Source organism: Halichoerus grypus, chromosome 11, assembly GCF_964656455.1.
Source record: "Halichoerus grypus chromosome 11, mHalGry1.hap1.1, whole genome shotgun sequence".
NCBI classification, from domain to species: Eukaryota; Metazoa; Chordata; class Mammalia; order Carnivora; family Phocidae; genus Halichoerus; species Halichoerus grypus.
In genome coordinates, this window is record NC_135722.1 from 55,773,591 (window position 1) to 55,794,011 (window position 20,421).

At 38.6% G+C, this 20,421-nt stretch overlaps 1 protein-coding gene across 1 annotated transcript in view; it reads right to left on the reverse strand.

Annotated features, from left to right (window-relative positions):
- Window positions 1-497: 497 nt before the first annotated feature.
- GDPD4 (glycerophosphodiester phosphodiesterase domain containing 4) overlaps window positions 498-20,421 on the reverse strand; it is a 109,240-nt gene continuing 89,316 nt past the window's right edge. Inside the window, exons 14-16 of the mRNA XM_078057501.1 lie at window positions 18,398-18,480; window positions 17,382-17,431; window positions 498-991 (exon numbers count right to left, since the gene is read on the reverse strand). Of these exons, the coding sequence (XP_077913627.1) occupies window positions 498-991; window positions 17,382-17,431; window positions 18,398-18,480 (627 nt within the window). The remainder of the gene's footprint in view (window positions 992-17,381; window positions 17,432-18,397; window positions 18,481-20,421) is intronic.

A 20,421-nucleotide genomic window follows, 5' to 3' on the forward strand; every position in this document is an offset into this window, starting at 1 on the left:
ATATTTTGGATCATCTCACTGCACACTAGATCACAGAATGTGCATGTAAGATGATCTTTCCTCCAACTCATGCCCATGCCTATGCCTATGCCACTTCTTACTCTCTGACTTAGGATGACATCACTTTTGCACTCATCCCCTAGTCTCTGTCAGCCTGCCTGATCACAGAGGGATCCAAATAATACATCATTTACCTTCTGGGTTCCTGAGAGGTCACCTTTATTCCGAAGCTCATGTGCACAAAGCCATTCCTTTAGCAGGGAGTACTATGAAGGGTTAGGATGAGAAACCCTGTAACATCAGAGAACAACCAGCTCCAGTTCCCAAACCACAACTCCCTTGCCCATCCCCCTTGAGATGCATTCTTTATGGAAAGTGCTAGATGAGAGTGGTCCTAATGAGAGCCTCAACGGCCCTTCTGTCTCCTTTCTTGACAAGTCCCTAATATCACCACTCTCAGGCACAGAAACGAAAAGGAAGAGGAAGGCAAGATGTAGCTAATTCTTCTTTGAAAGCAGCTCAGAGGAGAATATGCTGGATGTGGTAGAAAACATGATAAGAGAGGATTCTTGGGAGGATTTACTATTGGGGGTATTTTCAGGTTCTGTTTCAGACTGAGAGATCTCTATGGAAGAAACTGTTGGTTTATTCATCTTCAGGGAAGGCAATGCAGTTTGGAAGGTATCCTCTCTGGCAGCATCCCACATGGGTTCAAATGACTTCTTGGTGGATGCCAATTGTCTAACAGCATCCTCATGAGGCATCAGTGGTTTGATGGCTTCCTTGACTTGCTCTGGTTCACTGGCTTTCTTCTTGGGGACTACTAAAAGATGGCGAGAGCACGGATGTTTCTTTGTGCTCTTGGTTAAAGCTGGGTAGAGGGCTGCTAGAGTCCAAGGACTTTCCATAACTCGGAAAGGAGGCTTTATGGATAAATTTGAAGATTCTTGACTCCCAAGTTCTCTCTTTTGGAGGCTAATACTCTGAGAATCTGTAGGATAGAAACAACAAAAACACAGATTCCTCAAATGTCACTTCTCCAATCTTTGCTGGTCATGTGGTGAAATTTTATCATCTTTAAAATGTTAGTCCCTCATGTACCATCTCAGGTTCTTTCCCCTACTTAGTTTTCCCTACCCCAAACTTTGTGCAGCTTTTATTATGGTCTTCCAATTCAGCATGGCGCTGGAGTTTAAGAGTCTATTATGTGAGATTTTGGGTCACCATGGAAGTCCTCAGAAGGCAGGAAATGACATCTGCTTAAAGTTCATGCATTTCACAACCATTGTATACAAATCAATTTGAACAGACAAACGAATACATCCTCAATTAGAATGGAGCTTTTTAAGGGCAGAGACTTTGTCTTGCTTGCCACTATATACACAGTGCTCAGAAATGTTTGTCACATAATAAGTGCTCAAAAAATAATTTTAATCTGATTAAAAAAAATAAATGGAGACTACTTCTAGTAATGGAGCTAGGAAACAGAATCTTACCAAAGACAAATTAAAAACTGGATAATAATTAAAATTAAGAAAACATCTTAAAATCAACTAAGATTTTACAATATGGTGAGGAACTGTAGGGCCAAAATCTAGAAGATAGTGAGAATCCAAAGTAAGCCCAGAACTCAGTTGTTTTTGTCCTGAGTATAATGTCAATCTTGAAGAAATGGCTGCTTACATGAGCTTCATTTCTGTCAACTTCACAGGAAGAAGGGGATTTTAACCGCACTTTAATTGAATTTATAGGTCAATTTCATGACACCTAATATCTATGATATTAGGTTTTCTAATTCATAAATGTGACATAGTGGTCCATTTATTTGTGCCTTCTCTCAGTAAACTTTTGTAGCTTTCAGTGACCAACCATATCTTCCTTGTGAGAACTTGCAACATTTTCCTTAAATTTATTCCTATTTTGTTTTTATGGTGTTGTAAATGATGCTTTTTAAAATTTCCTTTTTAAGTTTCCAATTATTCATTGCTAACATATAGACATAAAATTGATTTTTCTGTATATTGACCTTGTGTCCTGAGACACTGTTTAACTCACTTATCAGTTCCAGTAGGTATGTTTGTTGATTCCTTAAAAAAATTTTTTTAATTTTAATTTCAATGTAGTTAACATATAGTGTTACATACATTTCAGGTATATAATATGGTGATTCAGTTATTCCATCTACTACTCAATGCTCATCAAGATAAATGTACTCTTAATCCCCTTCATCTATTTTACCCACTTCCCTACCTACCTCCTCTCTGGTAACCATCTGCTTGTTCTCTATAGTTAAGAGTCTGTTTTCTGGTTTGTCTCTTTCTTTCCCCTTTGTTCATTTGTTTTGTTTCTTAAATTCCATATATGAGTGAGATCATATGGTACTTGTCTTTGACTGACTTATATCACTTAGCATTATACTCTCTAGATCTATCCACGTTGTTGCAAATGGCAAAATTTCATTTTTATGGCTGAAAAATATTCTAGTGTGTGTGTATGTCTGTGTGTGTGTATCTTTATCCATTCATCTACAGATGGACACCTGGGTTGCTTCCATAATTTGGCTATTGTAAACAATGCTGCAATAAACATACAGTGCAGGTATTCCTTAAAATGAGCGGAGTTTTTTTATGCTTTGGGTGAATACCCAGTAGGTCAATTACTGGATCATAGGATAGTTCCATTTTTACTTTTTTTGAGGAACTTCCACACTGTTTTCCACAGTGGCTGCACCAGTTTGCATTCCCACCAATAGTGCTTGAGGGTTCTTCTTTCTCCACATCCTTGCCAACACTTGCCGTTTCTTGTGTTTTTGATTTTAGGCATTCTGACTGGTGTGAGGTGATATCTCATTGTGGTTTTGATTTGCATTTCCCTGATGATGAGTGATGTCGAACATCTTTTCATGTGTCTGTTGGCCATTTGTGTGTCTTCTTTGGATAAATGTCTGTTCATGTCTTCTGTCAGTTTTTAAATTGGATTGTTTATTTTTGGGGTATTGAGTTGTATAAGTTCTTCATATATTTTGGATACTAACCCTTTATCAGTTATGTCATTTGCAAATATCATCTCCCATTCTGTCAGTTGCCTTTTAGTTTTTAGTTTTGTTGACTGTTTCCTTTGCAGTGCAGAAGCTTTTTATTTTTGCTTTTGATTCCTTGCCTCAGCAGATATATCTAGAAAGATGTTGCTACAACTGACGTTGAAGAAATGACTGCCTGTGCCCTCTTTTAGGATTTTTATGGTTCCAGGTCTCACATTTAGGTCCTTAACCCATTTTGACTTCATTTTTGTGTATGGTGTAAGAAAGTGGTCCACTTTCATTCTTTTGCATGTGGCTGTCCAGTTTTCCCAGCACCACTTGTTGAAGACACTTTTTCTCATTGCATATTCTTTCCTACTTTGTCAAAGATCAATTGACCATGTAGTTGTGGGTATATTTCTGGGTTTTCTTTTCTGTTCTATTGATCTATGTGCCTATTTTTGTGCTAGTACCATACTGTTTTGATTACTACAGCTTTGTAATATAACTTTAAGACCAGAATCATGATGCCTCTAGCTTTGCTTTTCAAGATTACTTTGGCTATTCAGAATCTTTTGTGGTTCCATACAAATTCTGGAATTGTTTGTTCTAGTTCTGTGAAAAAATGCTGTTGGTATTTTGATAAGAAGTGCATTAAGTGTGTAGATTGCTTTGGGTAGTATAGACATTTTAACAATATTTTTTCTTCCAAATCATGAGCATGGAATGTTTTTCCATTTCTTTGTGTCATCTTCAATTTCTTTCATCAGTGTTATATAGTTTCAGAGTACATGTCTTTCATCTCTTTGGTTAGGGTTATTTCTAGGTATCCTATTATTTTTGGTGCAATTTTAAATGGGATTGTTTTCATCATTTCTCTTTCTGCTGCTTCATTATTAGTGTATAGAAATGCAACATATTACCGTACATTGATTTCGTATCCTGTGACTTTACTGAATTTGTTTATCAGTTCTAACAGTTTTTTGGTGGAATCTTTCAGCTTTTCTATTTATAGTATCATGTCATCTGAAAATAAAGTTTTACTTCTGCCTTACTGATTTAGATGACTTTTATTTCTTTTTGCTGTCTATTGCTGTGGCTAGGACTTCCAATACTATGTGAGAGTGGACATCCCTGTTTTGTTCCTGACCTTAGAGGGAAAGCTTTGTTTTTCCTCATTAAGGATGATGTTAGCTGTGGGTTTTCCATATATGGTCTTTATTATGCTGAGGTATGTTCCCTCCAAACCTACTTTGTTGAGGGTTTGTTTTTGTTTTTTTTTATATCATGAATGGATGTTTTCTTTTGCTTTTTCTGCATCTCTTGAAATGATTACATGGTTCTTATCCTCTTATGGATGCGATGTATCACATTGATTGATTTGTGAATTTTGAACCACCCTTGCAGCCCAGAAATAAATCCCACTTGATCGTGGTGAATGATTTTTTTTTTTTAAATGTATTGTTGGGGTGCCTGTGTGGCTCAGTCAGTTAAGCATCTGCCTTCAGCTCAGGTCATGATCCCAGGGTCCTGGGATCGAGTCCCACATCGGGCTCCCTACTCAGTGGGGAGTCTGCTTCTCCCTCTGCCCCTCCCCTACCCCCTGCTTGTATTCACTCTCTCCCCCCAAAATAAATATCTTTAAAAAATTAAAAAATGTATTGTTGTATTCAGTTTGCTGGTATTTTGTTGAGTATTTTTGCATCTATGTTCACCAGGGATACTGGCCAAAGTTTTATTTTTTAGTGGTGTCTGGATCTGGTTTTGGTATCAGGGTCAAGCTGGACTCATAGAATGAATTTGGCAGTTTTCCTTTTGTCTTCTATTTTTTGGAATAGTTTGAGAAGACTAGGTATTAAGTCTTCTTTAAATGTTTGGTACAGAGGTGCTTGGGTGGCTCAGTTGGTTAGTGTCTGCCTTCGGCTCAGGTCATGATCCCAGAGTCCTGGGATCAAGCCCCATGTTAGGCTCCCTGCAGCAGGAGCCTGCTTCTCCCTCTCCTCCCCACTCGTGCTCTCTGTTGCTATCTCTATCGCTCTCTCAAATAAATAAAATCTTTTTAAAAATGTGTGGTAGAGACTGTCTTTTTTCCATTGCGTATTTTTTCCTGCTTTGTCAAAGATTATTTGACCACAGAGTTGAGGATCCATATCTGGGCTCTCTATTCTGTTCCATTGGTCTATATGTCTGTTTTTGTGCCAGTACCATGCTGTCTTGGTGATCACTGCTTTGTAATATAGCTTGAAATCAGGCAACGTGATGCCCCCAGCTTTGTTTTTCTTTTTCAACATTCCCTTGGCAATTCGGGTTCTTTTCTGATTCTGTATAGATTTTGGGATTGTTTGTTCCAGCACTTTGAAAAATGTCACTGGAATTTTGATCGGGATGGCGTTGAAGGTATAGATTGCTCTGGGTAGCATAGACATTTTAACAATGTTTATTCTTCCAATCCATGAGCATGGAATGTTTTTCCATCTTTTTGTGTCTTCTTCAGTTTCTTTCATGAGTGTTCTGTAGTTCCTAGAGTACAGATCTTTTACCTCTTTTGTTAAGTTTATTCCGAGGTATCTTATGGTTTTTGGTGCTATTGTAAATGGAATCATTTCTCTAATTTCTCTTTCTACAGTTACATTGTTAGTGTATAAGAAAGCAACTGATTTCTGTGCATTGATTTTGTATCCTGCCACATTACTGGATTGCTGTATGAGTTCTAGTAATTTGGGGGTGGAGTCTTTTGGATTTTCCACATAAAGTATCAAGACATCTGTGAAGAGAGAGAGTTTGACTTCTTCTTTGCCAATTTGAATACCTTTTATTTCTTTTTGTTGTCTGATTGCTGTTGCTAGGACTTCTAATACTATGTTGAACAATAGTGGTGAAAGTGGGCATCCTTGTCCTGTTCCTGATCTTAAGGGAAAGGCTCTCAGTTTTTCCCCATTGAGGATGATATTCACTGTGGGTTTTTCATAGATGGATTTTATGAACTTGAGGAATGTTCCCTCTATCCCTATATTCTGAAGAGTTTTAATCAGGAAAGGATGCTGTATTTTGTCAAATGCTTTTTCTGCACCAATTGAGAGGACCATATGGTTCTTCTTTCTCCTCTTATTAATGTGTTCTAGCACATTGATTTGCGAATGTTGAACCACACTTGCATCCCGGGGATAAATCCTACTTGGTCATGGTAGATGATCCTTTCAATGTATTGTTGGATCCTATTAGCTAGGATTTTGTTGAGAATTTTGGAATCCATATTCATCAGGGATATTGGTCTGAAATTCTCCTTTTTGATGGGGCCGTTGCCTGGTTTGGGGATTAAGGTAATGCTGGCCTCATAGAATGAGTCTGGAAGCTTTCCTTCTGCTTCTATTTTTTTGAAACAGCGTCAGGAGGATAGGTATTATTTCTTCTTTGAATGTTTGGTAGAATTCCCCAGGGAATCCATCGGGCCCTGGACTCTTGTTTTTTGGGAGGTTTTTGATCACTGCTTCAATCTTGTTACTGGTTATTGGCCTATTCTTCCTGTTTCAGTCTTGGGTGTTTATAGGTTTCCAAGAAGGCATCCATTTCTTCCAGATTGCTCAATTTATTGGCATATAGTTGTTGATAATAATTTCTAATAATTGTTTCTATTTCCTTGATGTTAGTCGTGATCTCTCCCCGTTCATTCATATGGTCAAATAATCTTTGACAAAGCAGGAAAAAACATGCAATGGAAAAAAGACAGTCTCTACCAAACATTTTTTAAAATAAACGGTGCTGGGAAAATTGGACAGCTATATACAGAAGAATGAAACTCGACCATTCTCTAACACCATACACAAAGATAAACTCAAAATGGATGAAAGACCTCAATGTGAGATGGGAATCCATCAAAATCCTAGAGGAGAACATAGGCAGTAACCTCTTTGACATCGGCCACAGCAACTTCTTTCAAGATATATCTTCAAAGGCTAGTCAAACAAAACCAAAAATGAACTTTTGGAACTTCATCAAGATAAAAAGCTTCTGCACAGCAAAGGAAACAGTCAACAAAATAAAGAGGCAACCCATAGAATGGGAGAAGATAAAGGGCTGGTATCCAAGATCTATAAAGAACTTCTCAAACTCAACACCCAAAAAACAAATAATCAAGTCAAAAAATGGGCAGAAGACATGAACAGACACTTCTCCAAAGAAGACATACAAATGGCTAACAGACACATGAAAAAATGTTCATCATCATTAGCCATAAGGGAAATTCAAATCAAAACCACATAGAGATACCACCTTACACCAGTTAGAATGGCAAAAATCGGCAAGGCAAGAAACAACAAATGTTGGAGAGGTTGTGGAGAAAGGGGAAACCTCTTACACTGTTGGTGGGAATGCAAGTTGGTACAGCCACTTTGCAAAACAGTGTGGAGGTGCCTCAGAAAATTAAAAATAGAGGTACCCTATGACCCAGCAATTGCACTACTGGGTATTTACCCCAAAACCACAGATGTAGTGAAAAGAAGAGCCATATGCACCCCAATGTTCCTAGCAGCAATGTCCATAATAGCCAAACTGTGGAAAGAGCCAAGATGCCCTTCAACAGATGAATGAATAAAGAAGATGTGGCTCATATATACAATGGAATATTACTCAGCCATCAGAAAGGATGAATACCCAACTTTTACATCAGCATGGATGGGACTGGAGGAGATTATGCTAAATGAAATAAGTCAAGCAGAGAAAGTCAATTATCATATGGTTTCACTTATTTGTGGAACATACGGAATAGCATGGAGGACATTAGGAGAAGGAAGGGAAAAATGAAGGGGGGGAAATCAGAGGGAGAGACGAACCATGAGAAACTATGGACTCCGAGAAACAGGCTGAGGGCTTTAGAGGGGAGGGGGGATGGGTTAGCCCAGTGATGGGTATTAAGGAGGGCTCGTACTGCATGGAGCACTAGGTGTTATACGAAAACAATGAATCATAGATCACTACATCAAAAACTAATGATGTACTGTATGGTGACTAACATAATAAAATTAAATTAAATTAAAAAAACAAAAAATGTTTGGTAGAAATCACCTGTTTAGCTGTCTATCTGGTCCTGGACTTTTGTTTGTTGGGAGTTTTGTTTTGTTTTGTTTTGAATTATTACTGATTCAATTTCATTGCTGGTAATCAGTTTGTTCAAATTTTCTATTTTTTCCTGCTTTGGTTGTGGTAGGTCATATATTTCTAGGAATTTATCCATTTCTTCTAGGTTGTCCAGTTTTTTGGCATATAATTTCTTTATATATTCTCTTACAACCTTTTGTGTTTCTGTGGTGTTAGCTATTCTCTTTCATTTCTGATTTGAGTCCTCTCTTTTCTTTCTTTATTAAAATGAGTCTGGCTAGAGGTTTATCAGTTTTGTCAATCTTTTCAAAGAACCAGCTCCTGGCTTCATTGATCTGTTCTATTGTGTTTTAGTTTCTATATCATTTATTTCTGCTCCAATCTTTATTAATAATTTCCTCCCTTCTGCTGGTTTTGGGGTTTGTTCTTCTTTTTCTAGCTCCTTTACTTGTATGGTTAGGTCATTTGCTGAGATTTTTCTTGCTTCTTGAGGTAGACTTGTATTGCTATCAACTTCTTAGAACCACTTTTGCTGCATCCCAAAGACTTTGGATTGTTGTGTTTTTATTTTCATTTGTCTCCATGTATTTCAGATTTCCTCTTTGATTTCTTGGTTGACCCATTCATTGTTTACTAGCATGTTATTTAACCCCCATGTATTTGTGTTCTTTCCAGCTTTTTTCTTGTGGTCATTTTCTAGTTTCTTAGCATTGTGGTCAGAAAAGATGCATGGTATAAATTCTATCTTCTGAAATTGTTGTAACTTGTTTTGTGAGCTAATATGTGATATTTTCTGCAGAATGTTCCATGTGCACTTGAAACGAATGTATATTCTACTGTTTTAGGATGGAATGTTCTGAATATATCTATGAAATCGATCTGATCCAATGTGTCATTCAAGCCAGTTTCCTTGTTGATTTTCTGTTTAGATGACCTGTCCATTGATGTAAGTGTGGTATTAGAGTCCCCTACTATTTCTGTATTACTATAGATTAGTTCCTTTATATTTGCTATTAACTGGTTTATGTATTTGGATGTTCCCATGTTGGGTCCATAAATATTTACAATTGTTATGTCTTCTTGTTTTATTGTTCCCTTAATGATTATACAGTGTCTCCTTTGTCTCTTGTTACAGTCTGTTTTAAAGTTAATTTTGTCTGATATAAGTATTGCTACCTCAGCTTTATTTTCACATTCATTTGCATGTTTCTCCATCTCCTCACTTTCAATCTGCCTGTGTCTTTAGGTCTGAAGTCTCTTGTAGGGAGCATACAGATGGGTCTTTTTTTTTTTTTTTTTTAAATCCACTGCATCAACCTATGCCTTTTGATTGGAGCTTTTAGTCCATTTGTATTCAACATAATTATTGATAGGTATGTATTTACCATTTTGTTATTTGTTGTGTGTTTGTGGATTTTCTCTCACCTTAAGTTGGCTTTCTTTAGTGAGGTACTTGGATTCCTTTCTTTTTATTTTTTACGTATCATCACTTGTTTTTGATTTGTTGTTCCCATTAGGTATATAACATCTTCTGCATATAGTCTATATTAAGTTGATGGTCACTTAAGTTTGAACCCATTTTTTACTTCTCTACTCCCCGCATTATAGGTATATGGTATCATACTTCACATCATTTCATTTTGTGAGTTCCTTGACTGATTTCTACAGATATACTTAATTTTTACTGCTTTTATGCTTCCTACTTACTCTTACTTAGGGTCTTTCCTTTCCAATCAAAGAGTCCCCTTTAACATTTCTTGTAGGGCTGGTTTAGTGGTCATGAACTCCTTTAACTTTTGTCTGTCTGGGAAACTCTTTATTTCTCCTTCTATTCTGAATGATAGCCTTGCTGGATATACTATTTTTGGCTGCAGATTTTTCCTTTTCTGCACTTTGAATATATGATGCCACTCCCTTCTGGCCTGCAAAGTTTGTGCTGAAAAATCCACTGATAGTCTTAAGGGGTTTCCCTTGTATGTAACTGTTTTCTTTACTCTTGCTTTTGAAATTCTTTATCACTGCTTTTTACCATTTTAAATACTATGTATCTTGGTGTGGACTTCCTTGGGTTGATTTTTGTCGGAAGATCTCTGTGCCTCCTGGATCTGAATTTGTTTCCTTTCCCAAATTCAGAAAGTTTTCAGATCTTATTTCTCCAATAATTTTCTGCCCACTTTGCTCTTCTTCTTCTGAGATTCCTATGTGAATGTTATTATGCCTGATGGGAGTCACTGAGTTCCCTATGTCTATTCTCATTTTGCCTAAGTTTTTTTCTCTCACCTGCTCAGCTTGATTACTTTCCATCATTCTCTATCCTCCAGGTTGCTGATCTATTCTTCTGCTGCTGCTAGTCTATTTATCCCATCTAGTGTATTTTTAATTTCAATTATTGTGTTCATCTCTCTTTTTTATCTCTTTAAGGGTCTCACTGATGTCACCCACTCTTTTCTCAAGTCCAGTGAGTATCTTTATGATCATTACTTTAAAATTCTTTATCAGGCATATTACTTACCTCTGTTTCCCTTAGGTCTCTTGCTGTGATTTTGTCCTGTTCTTTCATCTGGGACATATTCCCCAGTCTCATTTTGTCTGACTCTCTGTGTCTGTTTCTGTGTGTTAAGAAAGTCAACTACATCTCTTGCTCTTGAAAGTAGTGGGTGGGGCACACACTTTTAACAAGGTGGCACTGGTCCTCTTCCACAGATGAAGCACAGCCACCACAAAAACAGGAACCGGCCAGAAACAAGAACTACTCTGCAAAGCACACATGGGCTGGATGCACAGTTTTAACAACGTGTGTCCATCATTCATGGGAGATGACCTACCACCACTGGATGTAGGCCTCGCAAAGTGCACAGTTGAGAGATGCAGCGTTGGCAAGGTTTGTGCTGGTCTTCTGGGGGAGGCAACCCACAGCACAAGTACTGAGGCAAGCCTGGCTTGAGGGGGTGGGATGTAGTATAAGCAAGTTAGGTAGTGAATGCTGGTCCACACTGGTTCCCACAGGTGGCCATATGTTTATGCTGGGTAGGGCAAGGGAGGTAAATGATGCCTGCCAGCTCCTTTGTTCCTGAAGAAGTCCCTCGGTGAACTCTTGAGATTAGTAAATAACTCTCCCTCCTCTATGCCTAAGGAGTTTTTTAAACTGCTGCTTCTATGCTGTATCTTTGTGGGCTATTTGTTGTGCTCTCTCTTTAAGGGTGGGGACTCAGTTTCCTATTGCCCTCCTGGCTCTCCTAGAGCCAAGCCTGCTGATTTTCAAATTTCCAGGCTTTAAGTCCCAAGGGTGGTAAGAATTCAGAAATTCAGCTCCTCTGGTTTTCAAAGCCAAGTGTTACGGGGATTCATCTTCCTTGTCCAGGCTTCTAGGTGTGACAGTCTGTTTTTTCTCCCCTCTCCGCACCCATGGCTCCATCCCTCCAGTGGCCAAACCTGTGGGGTTTAGCTCCCCACTGTGTATCTGCCCTTCCTACCCTCTTTGATGTGGCCTCTTCTCTACATTTAGTTATGGAGTTTGTTCTGCCAGTCTTTGGGACATTTTCTGGGTTATTTACACTGACATAGTGTTAACTAGCTGTATCTATGGGATGAGATGAGCTTAGAGTCCTCCTACTCTGCTGTCTGTTCTGGAAAGCCTAGAATTTTTTAAATCTAATCAATCATAACTGCGAATGAGGAAGGCTTTTTCTTTTTTCCTTTATGCCTGTTATTTATCTTACTAAACTGGATAGATCTCCAGCACAACGCTGAATATAAGTGGTGAAAGCAGATATCCTTGCCTTATTTCTGATGTTAGAGAGAGACATTCATTGTTTCACCCTTAAAAATGATATTGGCTGCAGGTTTTTTGTAAATACCTTTCATCAGATTGAGAAGTTTCATACTACTAGCTTTCCCAGAGCTTTTATCATAAATGTGTGTTGAATTTTGTCAAATATACTTTTTCTACTTTAATTCACTGAATTAGATTCATTTTCAAATAATATATCCATCTTGCACTACTGGGATAAACCCTACTTGCTCATGACATATTATCTTTTTTATATACTGATGGATTCAATTTGCTAAAATTTGTCAAGGGCTTTTAGGTCTAAGCTCATAATGACATTCATCTATAAATTTAGTTATTGTAATATCTCTGTCAGGTTTTATATGAGGGTATTGCTGGCCTCAAAAAATCTGCTGGGAAGTGCTCCTTCCTCTTTTTTTCTGAGTTGGTATAAAATTAGTATTATTTCGTAAATATTTGATTAACCAGTGAAACTCTTTGGGCCTGGACTTTTCTTTTTGGTGAGGTTTTTGGGATATGCATTTGATTCTGATAGTGAGTTATTAAAAATTTCTAGTCTCTCAGTTCTGGTAAGCTGCATATTTCAAGGAATTTGTCTATTTCACTTAAGCTGTATATTTTAGTGGCATTAAATCTTCCTAATTTTCCTTTTTATGTCTAGGATCTGGACAGGTAATCCATTTTTCATTCATCAAATGAGCAATCTCTCTCTCTTCCCCCTCCCTCCCTCTCTCATCTTGCTAAGAGTTTATCAATTTTATTAATCTTTTCAAAAATCAACTTTACTTTTTTTTCATTTTCTCTATTTTTTAATTTAAATTCAATTAGCCAACATATAGTACATCATTAGTCTCAGATGTAGTGTTCAATGATTTATCAGTTGCATATAACACCCAGTGCTCATCACCTCATGTGCCCTCCTTAATGCCCAGCACCCAACTACCCCAACCCCCCACCCACCTCCCCTCCAGTAACCCTCAGTTTGTTTCCTATGATTAAGAGTCTCTCATGGTTTTTCTTCCTCTCTGATTTCTCATTCAGTTTTCCCTCCCTTCCCCTATTATCCTCTGTGCTGTTTCCTATATTCCACATGAGTGAAACCATATGATAACTGTCTTTCTCTGATTGACTTATTTTATTCAACATAATACCCTCCAGTACCATCCATGTCAATGTAAATGGTAAGTATTCACCCTTTCTGATGGCTGAGTAATACTCCATTGTATATATATACCACATCTTCCTTATCCATTCATCTGTCAACAGACATCTCGGCTCTTTACAGTTTGGCTATTGTGGACATTGCTATGAACAATGGGGTGCATGTGCCCCTTCAGATCACTGCAAATATTACAAAGCTGTGACCATCAAGACAGTATGGTACTGGCACAAAAACAGACACATAGATCAATGGAACAGAAGAGAGAACCCAGAGATGGACCCTCATTTTCTCTATTTTTGAGTGTCTTCTATTTTGTTGATTCCTGCTATCTTTATTATTTCCTTCCCTTTACTTGGGGAAAAATTTGATTCTTAAGATAGAAACTTCATCAATATTAAACCTTTCTTCCTTCTAAAATTTAAAGTTACAAATTTCCAAGTCCTGCTTTAGCTTTATCCCACAAATTTCATTGTTGCAGATGCATTATCCTTTAGTTTAAAATATTTTCTAATTTCTCTTGTGATTTATCCCTTGATCAATGGGATGTTTAGAAATACATTAATTTCAGCATTTAGAGACTTATCTAGATATTTTATTAATGTTCATTTCTAATTAAATTTGAGACTTTTTTTTTTTTTTAGATTTTATTTATTTATTTGACAGAGAGAGACACAGTGAGAGAGGGAACACAAGCAGGGGGAGTGGGAGAGGGAGAAGCAGGCTTCCCACTGAGCAGGGAGCCCGATGTGGGGCTCGATCCCAGGACCCCGGGATCATGACCTGAGCCGAAGGCAGACGCTTAATGACTGAGCCACCCAGGCACCCCGAGACTTGTTTTTTGATTTGTCAGGTAGTCTATTTTGGCAAATATGCCATGTACAGTTGAAAATATTGTATATTCTGCAGTTGTTGTATATAATGTTTTATGTCAATTAGGTCAAGGTGGCTGCAGGTGTTGTTCAGACTTCCATATCCTTTCTGATTTTATTTTTTGTGTGTTTTGTTGTTCTTGCAGTTAGGCATGTTAACATGCCTAAGTATGACTTCTCTCAGTTTTTGTTTCATGTGTTAAGTTTCTAGAGTTCTAATTATAATGCCTTCTTGATATACTGACCTTTTCATCATCATGAAATCTTTGTTTCCAGTAATGCTCCATGTTTTGAAGTCTATTTTTTTCAGATATTACTTCTTATGCTTATTGTTTGCATGGCATATCATTTTCCTATCCTTTCACTTTTAATCTTTTGTTATTTTTAAGTGTTTCTTTTGTAGACAATGTGTGGTTGGGTCCATTTTTTCTATCCAGTCAGACAACCTCTGCTTTTCAGTATTTGGTCCATTTATATTTGATGTAATTAATAAAATGGTTGGATCTATGACTATTATGCTTCAGCTTGTTTTCTGTTTGTTTTACCTGTTATTTTTCTTCCTCTGGTCTCTTCTTCCTGAATCTATGTGCTATAAGATATTCTCCTGCTGGTTTTGAAGAAGTAAACTGCCTTGTTGTAAGAGGGCCATATGGCTGGGACCTGAAGGTAGACTCTAGGAGCTCAGAGAAAACCCCAACAGTGATCAAGAAAACAGACAAAAACTTCAGTCCTACAATTGTAAGGAACTAAATTCTTCTAACAACTAGTGATCTCGGAGGAAGACTAAAAGTCTCAGATGAGATTGGTGAGACTCTTTTTTTAAGATCTTATTTATTTATTTATTTGAGAGAGTACGTTCAAGAGAGACAGCAGGTGGGGGGGGGCAAGGGAGAGAATCCCAAGGAGACTCCATGCTGAACATGGAGCCCAACGTGGGGTCTGATCCCACAACCCTGAGATCACAACCCAAGTTGAAACCAAGAGTCTGAGGCTCAACAGACTGAGCTACCCAGGCACCCCAGCCTGGTGAGACTCTTAAGTAGAGGACCTGGCTAATCCATGCCTGAACCCATGGCCCATAAACTGTGAGATGATAAACCTGTATTATTTTAAGCTGCTAGGTTTACAGTAATTTGTTACCCAGCAGTAAGAAACTAATACATACAGAAATAGAATGTACTCAAGATGAAGCACAGAAATTAAATAAGCTAAAAATAACAATGAACAGTCTCAGCAACCTATGGGATAGTACCTATGTAACTGGAATCCCAGAAGAGGATAGAAGCATGAAAATATTTGAAAAAATAAAGACTGAAAACTTATCCAATTTGATGAAAATTATATTAAGAGTTCAGCAAACCCCAAGCAGGATAGTTACACACATACACACACACACATACCAAAGTAAACCATAATCAAATTATTGAAAATCAGCAATAAAAGGAACAATCTTAAAAAGCAGCTAGAGAAAAATGACATATTACAAGTAGAAGAGCAAAGATAAAATGGGAGACTTTTTTTTTGTGCAAGACTTTTCATAAGAAACTATACAAGGCAGAAAACAAAGGACTGACTTCTTTACAGTGCTGAGAAATACATCCTAAAGCTACAAAGCTGATAAATGCCTTATAGTGGTGGCAGCAGCTGCAGCAGTACCTGCCCATCCTGGAGGTTGTTGTGGTGCTAGATGTGACACTGTGCCTGCTTAGTGTCTGAGGCTCTATTCTCTTCAGCCTCAATGGATCTGGGCTGTGGTCTTAGCTTCAGTCTTCCTTGTTCCTTCAAAACTTTCTCTCCCATCTATACTTTCATCACCATTTCCATGGGTTGGTTTTTGTTTTTGTTTTTGTTTTTTCCATTTCTTGGCTCTATTACTGTTATGGGCTGAATTTTGGGCCCCACAAGTTCACATGTTGAAGCCTCAACCCCCAATACTTCAAAATCTGACTATGGTTGGAAATAGGGCCTTTAAAGAAGTGCTTAAAATGAGGCCTAATACAATCTGATTGGAGAAAAGAAAATTTGAACACACTGAGAAGCACTGGGTGTGTGTATGTGCACAGAGGAAAGGCTGTATGAGGAAACCACAAGAAGAAGGCCATGTGCAAACTGAGAGAGGCCTCAGAAGAAACTAAACCTGCTGACACACTGATCTTGGACTTCTAGCCTATAGAACTGAGAATATAAATTTCTGTTGTTTAAGCCATCCACATTCTGGTATTCAGTTATAGCAGCCCTAGTTTATTAATACAGCTACTGAAAATCATAAGGTAGCTAGGCTAAAGCCTTCAGACTTCTTAACAGCCAGTAGAGTGATCTTAAAAATCCATATAACTCAGAGTTACTTGAGATATTTCTGCTCCTTAAGAGATTTGGGTGAGCTTAGTTTGAACCTTGTTTCACAGTATGCAAGACTATTGCTCTCCATTTAATCTATTCACATTTCTGAACTTATTTTTTCATGGTCCCTATGGATCCATTCCTGCAATTCTAAGTATTTTATAAGTTCAACGCTTTGCCAGCTGGTGCATGGCATTTCAGGATCTTCACCACTATCCACAAGAAATTAAATTATTTCATGGTTTTGTGACTGTACCAACTTTACCTAAGGCTCCAGGAGCTGTGGAAGAAATCTCTCATGTATTGCCCAATCCTTTGCCTCCTAACTGGTTTTCCTTTGACACTGCACTGGCTTCCCAACCACTCACTAACTGTGTGATTATCCCCACAGCCTCCTGAAAAATAAAATCTAGCTTCCCTTCCCCTTACTGGGCCTATCTCACTTCATCAGCCCCTGAGTTATTCTGCTAAATAATAGTTATTCTGTTATTCCATCCCTTCACACAGAAATTTAAAAAGCATATTGCTCTCTTGTTTGAAGCTCATTCACCATCTTTTGATTGCTTATGTGCAGAGCCTAGACTCTAGTCCAGCATTTCAGGATCTCTGCAGTTTTCTCCCTCCACCCTCCAACATACATCACCCATAAGTGAAGTCCCATAAAGCTCCAATGGGCATGACAGTTACTTTGGTAACTGGACCCAGTGGTGCCTGGCCCAATCATTTGCCTGCTTCACTGCTCTTCGGGAGCCAGCCCTCCTCTCTTTGGGCCACCTTCAAGCTTTCTTCAGCCCTTCTTAAGAGTGCCTGGCACAAAGGGGGTACTCAATAACTAACTTTGTGATGAATTAAGATATGAACAAGTGAACAAATAAACACCCATACTCAAAATCTTCCAAGAGGTCTCACTGCCAAAGGATAAAGTCCAAAATGAAGCCTGACGTCAAGGGTCATCCAACCTACAATTCCCAGCTTCTCCCTGGTCCCCACCTCCCACTTTCCCCAGACTCTCTCAGCTCTTGTCAGAGAAATGAAAAGCAGTCTCCATATCCTGGAAGCAGTGGGTAGGGAGGAAGAGATAGGAGCAGGGCAGACCTCTGACTTTACCTGTGTGAATGCTGGCATTATTGAACATTTCTTTTTTGCGCTGTCTCCACCTGGAAGGAAAGAGACTATTCATGAGCCTCAAAGACCTCTTCCAAAAAAGACAATAATCCAAGGCAGTGGTCACAAAAGAGACATCATCCAGTCAAATTCTCATTTAAGTACAGGGTTTATACTTTCCTCTTTAAAAGATAACTCACAAATGATGAAATGATGGGTGTGATGAGGTCTGAACAACTATGGTCTCCTCTAGCTAAAATTCTTCTACCTGGATGTTCCCTTTCCCACCTTGAATCTTGCAATCCTGTAACATTTTCCTTGCAGGATTCTCAAATGTCATCTTCTTGGACAGATAATAAGACTATACTAGAAAGAGGCAGTGATTTTCCAGGGCCACCCAGCAACTAAGGGACAAAGCCAGGACTAAAACCCAGGCTTCCCAGTTTGTGAACTTGCTTTTTGTCACAGAAGGTGGGAAGATAAGGCACTTGTTCTGTACAACCTCCAACCTTTGTCCTTTTCCAACTGTTCTACAATGAATCTGTAGTAACAGGACTTGACTAGGCCTTACTGAGAGTTCTTATCCTTAGAATACTGTCCTGTGTTGAGGCAGAAAGGATGTGAGGAGGTACAGGCAGCATGAGAAGCAATGGGAGATTCAGATTATAAACCCTGTCTTCCTGAGAGCTTGCCCTGTGGGATTATAGGAAGAATCTAAGTGTTTTTTCTGAACTTTCCATAAGAACCACTTACACTTTTATCTTGGGAAAAATTCATTTAAAATTGCAAATATAGGGGCGCCTGGGTGGTTCAGTTGTTAAGCATCGGCCTTCAGCTCGGGTCATGATCCCAGGGTCCTGGGATCGAGCCCCACAGCAGGCTCTCTGCTCAGCGGCAAGCCTGCTTCTCCCTCTACCACTCCCCCTACTTGTGTTCCCTCTCTCGCTGTCTCTGTCTCTCTGTTAAATAAATAAATAAAATCTTTTAAAAAATTTAAAAAATTGCAAATATAGGCTTACCAATGAAAATAAAATATGGTAATAATGAGAACTGCAGAAACACTATCCATGAGAAGCCACATGAACATATAGTAACCTGGTGTCTGCAAAATAGAAAACAAAACAGATTTAAAAAACTACAGTTGCAAGGGATTTTAGATCACAAGGGTCAAGTCCTTTGCTCTGCTGCCAGGGCTGGGGGAAGAGCAGGGAGGGCAGAGCAGGTGGAAGAACTCTGATGTGGTGGTCTCGAACATAAAGAATACCTGCTCAAAACTTAACAATCACCCCTTATATGTGCAGGGAACTCTACAAGGGACAAACACTTCATACCCTTCAACTCCCTTAACCCTCAAAGACAGAGGAGTCCCAGAGAAGTCACATAGCAAGTCTATTCTGGACCCAGGACTACAGCCCAAGTTTCTTGAGTTCCACTGCTCTGTGTTTTCATAGTATGGCTACCCAAACCTGTCCGCACATCCCAATCTACCTGGGCAGCTTTTAGTAGTACAGGGTCATAGGTCTCACTACATACCTCAGGAATTAGAATTTCTGCATTTTGAACAAGCTTCCCAGGTGATGCTGAAGCAACTAGTCTGTGAACCAGCATCTAGGAATTTTTGTTCTAAATCATCATGCTTCAAATAAGTATGTTGAAATTATAACTCCCCCTTAGCTAACATGCCCCCTTCTCTATGCTCCTTTGCCTGAATCGCCCAGAGATATATCTCCTAGGTCCTCTTGTGTGAGTTTTAGAATTACCCAATTTGATCCTCGCTTCCCACCTCCATTGTTACTTGATGCCCCTGGGGCTGGCACTTTTTACTTTTTCTTGAGCTTCTCCTCACCCTATCCCAAGGTCTTTCCATGAGCTGAATAATAACATTAATAATAATAATACTAACGGTCATGATGACAACAACAACTAACAATTAGCAACAACAACTAACAATTAATGAGCATCCACAAGAGCTAAGGAAGCATTCTAAGCACTTTAAGAGTGTTTTCACATCCCATCCTCACAACAGCCCACTAAGCAAGTATAGTAGAAGCCCTTAGTCAACTTCCACTAAACCCAGGCTCTTTTTTAAAAATTAAATAATTTGAGAGAGAGAGAGAGAGAGAGCATGAGCAGGGAGAGGCGCAGGGAGCCCAATGCGGGACTCAATCCCAGGACACTGAGATCATGACCTGAGCTGAAGGCAGATGCTTAACAGACTGAGCCACCCAGTCGCCCCTAAACCCAGGCTATTAATCCCCTCTGGGAAAGAGTGACTGAGAGCTTGACCTGCTCCAGGATTCCCAGCAGGTGAGCTGTCCATTTACTAAGAATTAGTCATTCTTGCTCCCTAAAATGACTTAGACAGTGTACTTGTTACAACTGTGCTGTGTAATGAAATGTTAACTCAAATCTGTAAATCTAAGTGAAAAAGAAGTACGCCATTTTCAAGAAAACCAAGCCAATGCTTTGAAAATCTCAGTGAAGACAGAAGAGATCATTAAAAAATAAACTACAACTGAATGAGGTATGAGTGAAACACTGTAAGAGATTGGGATAAGAGGATTATGAAAATCTCGGTGAATCCCTCATTCAGACTGTTTCTCCCAATGCCTTTATGTTCTTTAAAGAAACAAAACTTAGAAATCATAGCTGGTTCATTTGGGTGTTTGAATAAACAAATGAATATAGAATTCCACCAGCTGAAGTAACCTCAAAGACCTTGACTCTATGTTACAAGGTAAATGAATATTTTAAATTAAAATACAATGTGTGAGGTATGTATGTGATAGATTGTTTATAAAAATGACAGTACTGCAACCAAAATGCAGGCCTGTATACACTGTGACTTTGCTGTTCCTCCCCATCAGGAAATGAATCTTTTTCTCTCTTACCCCACCTTGAATCTGGACTTGGCCATGTAATTTTCTTTGGCCAATGGAACTTCAACAAAAATCACACCTGGGAAACCTTGAAAACTGTATTGCATTGGGGCTTCACCTCTTTTGCTTGCTGGGAACCCACTGCCACCAAGTGAACAAGCTCA